This window comes from Phacochoerus africanus, chromosome 12 (assembly GCF_016906955.1).
Source record: "Phacochoerus africanus isolate WHEZ1 chromosome 12, ROS_Pafr_v1, whole genome shotgun sequence".
NCBI classification, from domain to species: domain Eukaryota; kingdom Metazoa; phylum Chordata; class Mammalia; order Artiodactyla; family Suidae; genus Phacochoerus; species Phacochoerus africanus.
The window spans coordinates 21768051-21780850 of NC_062555.1; the positions used below are offsets into that span (position 1 = coordinate 21768051).

The window sequence follows — 12800 nt, forward strand, 5'->3', positions numbered from 1 at the left end:
TCTGATTGAAGCAATGTGATATAAAGCCTGAGATAGATGCGAGGGAACGGGTGGGTGTGAGGAAAGGGTGTTAAGAAGTGAATGTGGAGGGCGGGTGTGTGTGAGGTGGTGTGTGTGTGAGGAGGGTCGACGGGAGGGGTGGGGAGATGTAAGGGAGGATAGGTGTGAGGGAGAGTCCATGTGAGGAGAGGGGGTGTGAGGGAGGGTGTGTGTGAGTGTGAGGGCAGATGTATGTGAGGTAGAGTGTGTGCGCGTGAGTGTGAGGAAGGGTGTGTGTGTGTGTGAGGTGGCCTAGACATGAGGGAAGTGTGGGTGTGAAGTAGAGTATGTGTGAATAAGGGTGCGTGTGAGGGAAAGTAGATGGAAGGGTGGGTGTGAGGTAGACTATGTGGGTGTGAGGGAGGGCGTGTGTGAGGTAGACTATGTGGGTGTGAGGGAGGGCGTGTGTGAGGTAGACTGTGAGGGTGAGGGTAGGGTGTGTGTGAGTGTGAGGGCAGGTGTATGTGAGGTAGAGTGTGTGTGTGTGAGTGTGAGGGAGGGTGTGTGTGAGGTGGGGTAGGCATGAGGGAAGGGTGGGTGTAAGGGAGGGTACATGTGCAGTAGAGTGTGTGAATAAGGGTGGGTGTGAGGGAGAGTAGATGTGAGGGGAGGGTGCGTGTGAGGTTGTGTGTGTGTGTGGAAGGGTGGCTGTGAGGGAGGGTAGGCGTGACGGGAAAACAGGTGTGAAGGGAGGGTGGGTATGAGGACAGGGCAGCTGTGAGGGAAGGTATGAGGGACAAGTTGGCCAGGTTTAAGTGACCAAAATAGCAGTCTATGCTTTAGGTCTCCCTGGGCTCTATCATGTACTCGCTCACGATTTTGTAATGAAATCATACACTTAAAACTCTTTTGATACATATGAAGTCTGACACAAATACAAATGTCACGGCAAAACATCCCCCTTGCATTTTCAGTGTGACAGCTGAATGCTCAGGCTATGTGCTGGAAACAGTGGAGACGTGTCACTTTCCTGTACTCACAACTAAAATGTCCTAAATCCCCCCGTGGTAACACTTCATTTCAGCCTGACACATATTTCCATGCTTAATTCCCACCTTAGAGAAATGTACTGTATGCTCCTATTCAATATTTATCGGTATAAATTATAATTTTCATAAAATATTTCCTCATTCAGTACGTGTATTACTGTTGTCACCCAGTTTCTGAAATGCTTTTATGTGCACAGTGGGTGGACTACTTCTGCGTCTAGTACATTAAGTTGCTGTATGTGTTGAGTGCTCAGACATGCTTATTAACATTTTAAAGATAAACCTGAGCAGTGATGTTACAAAGCTGACTCCAAATAGCGAAGAGAACCCTTCTCACCCAGAGCGTCAGTTCAGAACGTGCAGCATATACGTTACCGTTACACAGGTCCATTGCTATGGAGCCATGGGAGAGAGTGGAACTTAGACTCTAAGCGCCTACAAATTTTATGTGATGGTTACAAGCCTTAAGAAGAAAAAGGAGGAGGAGGAGAAAGGGGGGAGGGGGAGGAAGAAGAAGAAGAAAGAGAGAAAGAAAGAAAGGAGAAGAAGAAGCTTTTGAAGATTTTACTCTTTAGGATGCAGTTTCGTAACCAGTATGACATATGAGAAAGATGTGGCTGTATTGAGAGTGAAAATGAGGCAGTGTCGAGAGAGACAATACATCGTTATTATTTTAAAAGGTGGACATCCAAACTCTAACAAACCCCTCAAAGTATATACAAATGATTTCGTATGAACAGTTTCCATACCATATTAGCTTATTTTTTAATTTTCACATTGACTATTTCCTGTAGACACAAAACTAATAATTCATTATTTGCCTGTGTTCTGAATCCATTTCTATTAGTATAAAATTATTAGTTGCTTTCTGCTTACCATAGTTAATTCATTTAATTCAAGTCTCTTTGGTTTTTAAATTTATTAAATATGCCCCAAAGCAAACCTCTCCTTAATTATTCTGCCATGAGAGCTGGTACTTCATCATTGTTAGGAATTTCTGCTGGATTGAGAAACAAAATGATTGTGTGGTCATCCCAAGCTTTCCTCTGGGTTCACCTAACTGGTCGATCCTCATTTTCCCTTTTCTTGACTTCCTCTTTTCTTTAAAAAATATCGTGGTATGATGCATGACTTTATAAAGCATTTTGCAGTCATTTTAAGATAAGGTAAGATGTCCATTAAAAATCAATTCCAGGGAATTCCTGTTGTGGCTCAGCGTAACAAATACGACTAGTATCTGTGAAGACATGGGTTCAATCCCTGGCCTCACTTAGTGGGTTAAGGATCCAGTATTGCTGTGAGTGGCTGTGGTGTAGGCAGGCAGCTACAGCTCCAGACCCATAGCCTGTGAACATCTATGTGCTGCAGGTGTGGCACTTAAAAAAAAAAAAAAATCAATTACAAGACTGCTGCAGAAGAGAATTAACACGTTTTCTGAAGTCTCTTCACTGAGTGAATTTCAGTTTCCTGTGTCCCTGCTTTTGCGCTATAGTCTTAGAGTCTCTATGTTCCAGAACAGTGTAACTTCGAATTGACTTAGTCAGAAGTCAAAAATCAGGAGTTCCCATCATGGCTCAGCAGAAATGAATCTGACTAGCATCCATGATGATGCAGGTTCAATCCCTGGCCTCACTCAGGGGATTAAGGATCTGGTGTTGCCATCAGCTGTGGTGTAGGCCACAGATGTGGCTCAGATCTGGCGTTGCTATGGCTGTGGTGTAGGCCGGCAGCTGCAGCTCCGATTTGACCCTTAGCCTGGGGACTTCCATATGCTGCAGGTAGGGCCCTAAAAAGACAAAAAAAAAAAAAAAAAGGAAAGGAAAAAAAAAATCCTGTTTTGCCATTTTGTTAATGTACTCCCTTGTAGATACGATTTTACCTCACTGGCACCCACTCGGCATCAAACACCTGTCTGAAGAACCCCTTCTTCAGGCAGCTCTTCTGCAATTTTAGCTGGCAGTTCTCTTCCATGGCAATTTCTGGAAGAGCCGTCCCTTTATCTCAGAATGACTGAGTAGGATGTCACATTTTCAGATGGCTTCAATAGGCAGCTCATCCCTAGCCAATTCTATTACTCCAGCATTTTTCCACGTACCGTAAGCTTCTTACTACCCTATTCACTTTCCATCCTTAACAAAGGGTATTCATATCCCTGAAGCTTTTCTCTTCGTGGAGTTTATAGGATAAAAAATATAAATACTCGTAGCCACGTTGTGATGTAGTCCATGTTTATCCTGTGTTTATATGATGTCAGTGCTAAATTGAATGCTAAGTGGAGATGGTATTAACTGATGCTTTGCTAAATCCAAACATGGTGAATTTGTTTTTGCCTTAGAGGTCACCAGAACATGAGGAAACCAATATGCCTACTGTACACAATCTTGTTCCTATCATCAATGACCAGTCTCAATACATTCATCATTTAGAGGCGGAAGTCAAGTTCTGCAAGGTAAGTTTCGCAATTAACATTGAAGCCTACCTACATTAACGTTTCTGTTAATTATACCCTGTATGAACATGTGCTGTTATTGGTCTCCGTGTTGATAGCAGTGCACTGACAATTGCCATCTTTGTTTGATGTGTAATGGGAGCTTCTCAGGCTTGGGAATGATACTCCTGACCATTCTGCCGTTTCTGAATACTCCATTCCCCAGCAGTCTGGGACTGTGTGTGATATTTTGATAATATGCTCTCGTGTTTCAGAAGTTTTCCTTTCCTCCTTATTGACTTTAACCCAGCTCATGGCACATACTTTGGAATGGTAGTACCAGTCATTCTCCCACACTTGTCAACCTATTGAAATTGTGGTGCAGCAAGTAGGGATTCTAAGCTGGTAGACTAAATCGACTCGTTGCCAGTGTAAAGGTTCTTACCTTTGGATAAGAATGGCTCATGGGGGTGCTGATGCTTATCATCAAGAAATGTAATATGTGGCACAAATGAACCTTTCCACACAAAGAAAAAGCAACAAACACATGGACGTGGAGTACAGGCTTGTGGTTGCCAAGAGGGAGGGGAAGGGAGTGGGAGGGACTGGACGTTTGGGGTTAGTAGATGCAAACTATGGCATTTGCAGTGATAAACAGAGATTCTGCTGTGTAGCACATAGGGAATTGTATCTGATCACTTGTGATGGAATATGATGGAGGATCAGGTGAAAAAAAAAAAAACCCATGTATATAGATGTATACCTGGGTCACTTTGCTGTATGGCAGAAATTGACAGAACATTGTAAATCAACTATAATAAAAAATGGAATAAAAAAATTAAACATGAACAAAACCCCAAATATGTCACCTATGGCTTCTAACACTAGATATTATATTGCTTGACTGTATGACGTTCACTAACGTGATTAATGCCAGTGGAGCCTGTCTGTCTTCCCAAAGTATGCTAGTGCTTTAGTTTCTCTTTTTTTCCCCCCAATATCAGTGCATCAGATCCTGTGATATTTTTATAGGAGTTACTGATATCTTTTGTGTCATTCAATATTTGGCTACTCTTCTGAGGTTTAAGTCTGATATGTAACTTAAGAAACCTTCAAACATTTTATTGCCTTCAATTTTCAAGGGAGTTTCCTGATCTCAGCATGTCATTTTCTCTTTGTTCTTGGAGGATACAATCATTATTACACAAGTAGTCTAGGATTACCAAAAAAGCCAAAATAATATCCTACCACCCCTTCCATTAATAAGCTTCTATTAATCCCTAAGATGCCGTGAGTAAAACTTAAAACATCTTGTAGAGGAGATAAAACTTTACCTCTATCCTCTTGGTGACTTTGATTGAGCCATAGCATGACATTGACATAAGACAGATTAACAGGATAAAAGCATACACATTTATGTAATGTTAGGTTTAAGTGACGCGGGAGCCTTTACAAGGAAATGAAGCCCCAGAGAAGTGAGAAGACCTAAGTGATTTTATACTTGATTGAACGAAGAGGCAGCTGTGGAAACACAAAATATGAGGGAAGGCTAGAAAAGATGAATTCTTTTAAGAAGATCTTTTTGTCCAGATTTCTTGCAGCCACTACTCCCTGTCCCTGGTGATAAGAATGTTCTTTCTGGAGTTCCCGTCATGGCTCAGCGGTAACAAATCTGACTAGCATCCATGAGGACATGGGTTCAATCCCTGGCCTCTCTCTGGTTTAGAGGTCCGGTGTTAACTTAAGCTGTGGTGTAGGTTGCAGACGCAGCTTGGGATCTGGGGTTGCTGTGGTGTAGGTTGGCAGAACTTAGCCTAGGAACTTCCATATGCCATGCATGCAGCCCCAAAGGAACAAAAAAAAAAAAAAAAGAAAAAAAAGAAAAAGAAGAAGAATGTTTTTTCTTTCTGGTGTAGGAAGGTATCTTTCATATGGGAGTTTTATTCAGGAAGAAAGAGAGAGGTCCGCACACTCTTTTGTATCTGCTGTTTTTCAAGTGCCCTTAGATCAAACTAATTCTTCTAAAGTGGCATATTTTGGGATGGCAGGTTCTGCCACGCTTCCATATATATCATCATAAACTCCCCATCTTGGTGGGAAGAGAGCAGAATTGCCCAGAAGCACCATGGCAGCACTAGAGAGGTTACGGCACAGTCCTTTATTTTGCGGTATAAACTATAATTATAATAGGAGAAGCAGGTTACTAAAAGCTGGTGTCTTTGGGGTTGTTTTTAATGGGAGAGAAAATTCTTAAAGGAGTAGGATCATTTAGATCAAGAGAGGGGAGATGAAAGAGTTTCAAAGGGAAAACAACAATGAAAAGATATATTCAGGATGAATATTATTTATTCATGGGAGCCATGAGGCATCTGTTCTAAATTCCTATAATGGACGGATATGTCTTAGAAATAATTAAACTAATGCTGAACTGGTAAAATGGAAAATTACAAAAGCCTTGGAGATCAGACCAAGTATAAATTTGATACATTTTAACAAGGGAGTAAGAGAATGAAAGTCATGTTTAAGGGCTTAGAAATACTTTATTAGTTTGCTTAATGAATACACTCTCTTTAGATCAGTTTTAGGTTTACAGAAAAAGTGCTTGGAAAGTGCATAGAGTTGCCATGTACCCCCACGTACTCGAACAGCTCCCCAACGCTTTCCCCGTTAGTGACATCGTGCGCCAGGGTGGTACACCTGTTAACAATTGTTGAACCAATGTCATTACATCATTATTTACTGAATTTCTCAGTTTACATTAGTGTTTACTTTGTGTTCTATATTCTCTAAGTTTTGAAAAAATACATAATGACATATTATTAGAGTAGCACACAGAATAGTTTCACTGCGCTAAAAAAAATCATCTCTGCTCTGCTTATTTATCCCTCCTCTCCCACCTGCTAACTCCAGGCAACCACTGATTTTTTTTTTTATTGTCGCCTTAATTTTGCCTTTTCCAGAATGGCATATATTTAGAATCATACAATTTGTAGTCTTTTTGGATTGATTTCATTGACTTAATAATATGCATTTAGGTTTCCTTCATGTCTTTGCATGGCTTGATGGCTCATTTCTTTTCTTTTTTGTTTTGTTTGTTTTGATTTTTAGGGCTGCACCCACGGCATATGAAAGTTCCCTGGATAGGGGCTGAATTGGAGCTGCAGCTGCCAGCCTACACCACAGCTCATGAAACTCCTTTTTTTGTTTTCTATTTAGCATTCCTCTCCCCCCACCCCCTGCCACTGTGCATGCATTATGTGGAACACATACCACAGCAGTGACCATGCCAGACCCTTAACTCCCTGAGTCACCAGGGAACTCCAGTAGCTTATTTCTTTTTTTCACTGCATATTTATCTCATTGTATATAACATGGCTTATTCATCCATTCACTCACTGAAGGACATCTCACTTGCTTCCAAATTTTGGCAACTATGAATAAAGCTATTGTAAACATTTGTTTGGAAAGTTTTGTGTAGACATAAATTTTTAACTAATTTGGATAAATACCCTGAAACACAATTTTTTGTTAGCCTGGTAAGAGTATATTTAGTTTTTTAAGAAGCTGTGCCATTTTGCTTTCCTGCCAGAAATGAATGAGAATTCCTGATGTTCTATATTCTTGCCAGAATTTGTTGTTGTCAGTGTTCTGAATTTTATTGTATTAGAAATATGTGATGGTATCTCGTTGTTGTTTTAATTTCGCTTCCCTGATGACATGTAATGTTGGATTTTAATGTACTCATTTTCCATGGTACCTTCTTTGATGAGGTATCTTCAGGTCTTTTGCCCATTTTTTAATTGAGTTGTTCATTTTCTTACTGTTGAGTTTCAAAAGTTTGTATTTTGGATACCAGCCGTTTATCACATATGTCTTTTGCAATTCTTTTCTCTCAGTCTTGGCTTCTCTTTTGATTTTCTTAACGTGTCATAGAGCAGAAAAATTTAATAAGTTCAACTTATCAGTTTTTTTCTTTCATGGATTTTGCCAAACCCATTATCAATATTTTCTCTTCTTCTACTAGCTGTTTGATAATTTCAGGCTTTTCATTTAGACCTATGCTCCATTTTGAGTTAATTTTTGTATAAGGTGTGAGATCTGTGTCTGGAGTTATTTATTTATTTTTTGGCATGTAGCTATCCATTTGTTTCAGTACCATTTGTTGAAAAGACAATCTCTACTGAATTACCCTTACTCCATTGTTAAAATCGGTCAACTACATATGTGTGAGTCTGTTTGGGGGCTCACTATTTGTTTAATTGAGCCCTTGGTCTGTTCATTCACAAGTACCACGCTGTCTTGATTACTGAATTTTATAGTAAGTCCTGAAGTCTACTGGCATCAGTCTTCCCGATTTGTTCTTTGACGTCAGTATGATGCTGGCTTTTCTGCATCTTTTGCCTCTTTATATAAACTATAAAAGCAGCTTGTAAATGTCTACAAAGTAGCATGTTGGAATTTTGATGGGGATTGTGTTGAATCTCTCAAGTTAGAAGGAGCTGATCTCTTGACAGTATTGAATCTTCCTATCCGGGTGCACAGAATAGCTCTCCATTTATTTAGATATTCCTTGATGTCTTCATCAGAGTTTTGCAGTTTTCTTCTTAAAGTTCTTGTACATCCTTTGTGAGATTTATACCTGAGTATTTCATTATTTGATGTTAATATATATTATATTGTATTCTTAATTTAAAATACCAATTATTCATTGCTAATATATAAGAAAACAATTGACTTTTTGTTAACTTAGTAATCTTTGGCCTTGCTATAATCGCTTATTTTTAGCAGCTTTTCGATTTTTTGGGATTTCCTTCATAGATAATCATATCATCTGTGACAAATACAGATGTCTTTTTAAAAAATTTCTATCTTCCAACATATATACTTTTATTTCCTTTTCTTGCCTTACTTCATTAGCTAGGAATTCTAATATAATGTTGGAGAGGAGTGATGAGAGTGGGCATCATTGTCTTATTCTTTATTTTAGTGAGAAACCATCTATTGTCTCACAATATTAGCTGTAAGTCATTTGTAGATTTTTTTTTTATTAAACTGGAGATAGATTTCCTTTATTCCTAGTTCACCTTGAATGGCTCCTGGATTTTGTCACTTACTTGTTCTGCATCTGTTGAGATGATCATATGATTTTTTTCCCCCCTTGTCCATGTGGTGAATTACATTAACTGGTTTTTTAAATATTGATCCAGAATTGCATAGCTAAATTGAATTCTATTTGGTCCTGTTGGATAATTCAATTTATACATTGTTGAATTTGATTTGCTAATACTTTGATGAGGATTTTTTCATCCTTATTCATGAAATATATTGATCTGCAGTTTCCCATTTCTATAGTATCTTCACTTGGTTTGGGTGTTAGGGTAATGCTGGCTTCATAGAATAAGAAGTATTTTATGTGGTATTTTACAGAGGATAATGTAGACAACTGGTCAAATTTGTTCCTTAAAAGTTTGACAGAATTCACCAGTGAACCAGATGTGGGCATGGTGCTTTCTGTTTTGAAAGATTATTAATTATTTATTCAATTTCTTTAATAGATGTCGGCCTTCTTGGATTAACTGTTTCTCCTACAAACTTTGGCAGACTGTTTTTCAAGGGATTGGTTCATTTCCTCTCATTTATCAGATTTATGGGCAAAGAGTTGTGCATAGTAGTCCTTTTTATTCTTTTAATGTCTATAGGACCTATAGTGATATATCACTTTAGATATTAGTAATTGGTGCCTTCTCTCTTTTTTTCTTAGTTAGCCTGGCTAGAGCCTTATCAATTTCATTGATCATTTCAAAGACCTTTGGGTTTTGTTGCTTTTTTCTATTGATTTCCTGTTTTTTAATTTCATTCGTTTCTACCCTAATTTTTATTGTCTTCTCCTTACTGTGGATTTGGGTTTGTTGTTGTTGTTGTTTGTTTTAGTTTCCTGAGATTATTGATTTCGAATCTTTATTCTTTTCTTATTTTTTTCACTGATTTAGTTGCATCTCACAAATTTTGATGTTATATTTTCATTTTTTTTTTTTTTAGTTAACAATGTTTTAATTTTTTTCCTTGATTCTATCCTTGACCTACATGTTGTTTGGAAGAGTGTTGCTTAATTGCCACATATATTGTGAATGTTCTAGCTATCTTTCTGTTATTGATTTCTGGTTTAATTCCATTATGGTCTGAGAACATATTTTTTGTGATTTCTGTTCTTTTTAATTTTTTAACATATGGTTTTAGGCCACAGAATATGGTATGTCTTGGGGAATGTTCTCTGTTAGCTGGAGAAGAATGTGTATTCTGTTGTTTTTAGGGGAAGTATTATATAAATGTCAGATCCAGTTGATTAATAGTGCTGTTCAGTTCAACCGTGTCCTTACTGATATTTTACCAATCTGCCAGATCCGTCAGTTATTGATAGAGGACTATTAAAATCGCTAACTGAAATAGTAGATATTCTATTTCTTCTTACAGTTCTATCAGTTTTTGCTTCACATATCTTGATGCTCTATTGTTAGGCACAAACGCGTTAGGATCATTATGTCTTCTTGGAAAATTGACTTGTTTATCAATATGCAGTGCCTCTTTTTATCCTTGATATTTTTCCATGCTATGAAGTCTTCCTTGTCTGAAAGTAATATAGCTACTCCAGCTTTCCTTTGACTTATGTTAGAAAGTGGTATGCCTTTCCTCATCTCTCTACTTCTAAACTATTTGTGTCTTTGGATTTAAAGCAGACTTCTTGTAGACAACAAATATTTGGATCTTGGTTTTTATTTACTCTGACAGTTTGTCTTTTCATTACTGTAGTCAGATCACAGATGTTTAAAGCACTAATTGATATGGTTGGATATCTATGATATCTACCATATTTGTTACTGGTTTTGATATATTGCCTTTGTTCTTTTTTTTCGTTAAAGTATAATTGATTTACATGTTGTACCAATTTCTGCTGTATAGCAAAGCGATTCAGTCAAATAATATATATATATATTCAAATATAAATATATAGTCAATATATATATAAATACGTATATATATTCTTTTTTATATTATTTTCCATCATGGTCTGTCCCAGGAGATTGGCTATAGGTCCCTGTGCTATACAGTACGACCTTATTTATCCGTTCTAAATGTAATAATTTGCATCTACTAACCCTAAACTCCCAGTCCATCCCTTTCCCCTCCACCTTGGCAACCACAAATCTGTTATCTACGTCTGTGAGTCTGTTTCTGTTTTGTAGATTCATTTGTGCCATATTTTAGATACAGCATATAAGTGATATCATATGGTCTTTTTCTTTTTCTTTCTGACTTCACTTAGTTTGATAATCTTTAGCTGCATCCATGTTGCTTTTTTATAGCTGAGTAGTATTCTATTGTATATATGTACCACATTTTCTTAATCCATTCATCTGTCAGTGGACATTTAGGTTGTTTCTATGTCTTGGCTATTGTGAATAGTGCTGCTGTAAAACATAGGGTTGCATGTATCGTTGAATTATAGTTTTGTCTGAATATATGTCCAGGGATGGGATTGCTGGGTCATATGGTAGTTCTATACTTAGTTTTCTGAGGAACCTCTGTACCATTTTCCATAGTGGTTGAACAAATTTACATCCCCACCAGCAGTGTCATGCCTTTTAATTAAAGGTGAGAGCTGTACATGATGCACTGAGTAAAAGGAACTGAGGGAGATAGGCATTTAGTGTGAGGCTTTTTTTTTTTGTCTTTTGGCATATGGAGGTTCCCAGGCTAGGGGTCTAATCAGAGCTGTTGCCACCGGTCTATACCACAGCCACAGCAATGCGAGATCCAAGCTGCGTCTGCGACCTATACCACAGCTCATGGCAATGCTGGATCCTTAACCCACTGAGCGAGGCCAGGGATTGAACCTGCAACCTCATGGTTCCTAGTTGGATTTGTTTCTGCTGCGCCAGGGTGGGAACTCCTGGGAGCCCTTTTGATGTGGTAACGAGGTATAGGAGTAGGGAAAGCATTCTGTAGTTCTATGATTAGGTCTCAGTCTTTTAGTGCACCTAGAATATGACCTTCACAAACGTTTCTCTGTCTCTCCCCACCCCCTGCTCCCCTTAAGCGAGATGAGAAGGCTAGGAAGCTAGAGTTGTTTTTTTCCTTTCCCCAGGTCACTTAGGTTCTGGAAAAAATAAATAGTTATTTAGGTTCCAGTAAAGTAGTTTCTCTTGAGGAAGACCTAGTTGAAAAGAATAGAATGCTTTTTCATGACTTTTCCTCTACTACTGGATGAAGCAGGAGGGGCTTTTTTTCTAGCCTTTGCTGTAAGCACCTGGTAGTGTCCTAGAGATAAAACTCACAAAAGTATAGAAGACACCCTCCCCCAAGAGACTGGGTCCCTCTGGAGTTTTTAACTCAACTTCCGTCTACACTGAGCTTTCAGCATTTCATCAATTACTTCACGTTTTTCAACCCTGGCACTGGTTCCCCCAAAAGTTTCTGCTCTGGTAGGTTGTGATTCTCAGGAATGCCTGTCTTTCCAGTTCAAAGGACAACAGTTCTCCCTGTGACCTTAATTCTCTGATGGATCTAAGAAGAGTAGTTGACTTTTCAGTTTGTTCAGTTTTTTTCTTGTGAAGATGGGAGTGATGTCTTCCAAGCTTATCTATCAGGCCAAAACTTGTAAGTCTGCAATATTTGTTTAATTACAGTGTTCAATTACAGCTTTGATTTTTTTTTCTGAATAAAATAATTGGATGGAATTTTCATATATTGCACAATAGTTTTTTTATTACACTGGAAATGAAGATTAAGTATTGCACAAGCAATATATCAATATTTTTTACATTTTTTTTCAGTGAGATGCACATTGATAGCTATTCTAATTGCTATATGCCTGTAATTATATTACATCCTGCACAGCCCAAGAAACACTCTTTCAGAGCTCTGCACCAAGCTATTTCTCTCATTATTTCCTTCCATCTGGCTACCAGTTCATAAACATTGTAACTTTCCATGTCTTTCTAGCTCAGAGTCCTCTATTATCTATATGGTCTTCAGTCAGTTTTCAACAAGTTACTGGCATTGGAACATGAGTAATAACCTATCTTACCCAATTTTTCAGCAGTGTGCCTCATTCTTAAAAGTCTTTGACCTAAACCCTTTAATTAAAGCCTTTTGATAAGCCTGCAAAAAAAATGATCAGAAACCGCATAGTCTTGTGATATGGCCATTAGCAGGCCGTCTGCTGTATTCCCCCAGCCTTCTCTTTGTTAGCTAATGCTTGACTTGCTCTGTCTAGATGTAATTACAGTATTTCAGAAAAGGGATAAAAAGCATAGGTCTTGCATGCTTTATGTCATGTCGGATGG

General features: G+C 38.2%; 1 protein-coding gene across 10 annotated transcripts in view; it reads left to right on the top strand.

The window, feature by feature from the left end:
• The window catches only part of SDCCAG8 (SHH signaling and ciliogenesis regulator SDCCAG8), a 250606-nt gene that overhangs the window by 12469 nt on the left and 225337 nt on the right, over positions 1–12800 (top strand). For all 10 annotated transcript variants that reach the window (XR_007131197.1, XR_007131196.1, XR_007131195.1 and 7 more), the window contains exon 4: positions 3364–3477. Coding sequence is in view for 7 of the 10 variants with exons in the window: in XM_047754910.1 (XP_047610866.1) it covers positions 3364–3477 (114 nt within the window). In the remaining 3 variants the exon portion in view is untranslated. The remainder of the gene's footprint in view (positions 1–3363; positions 3478–12800) is intronic.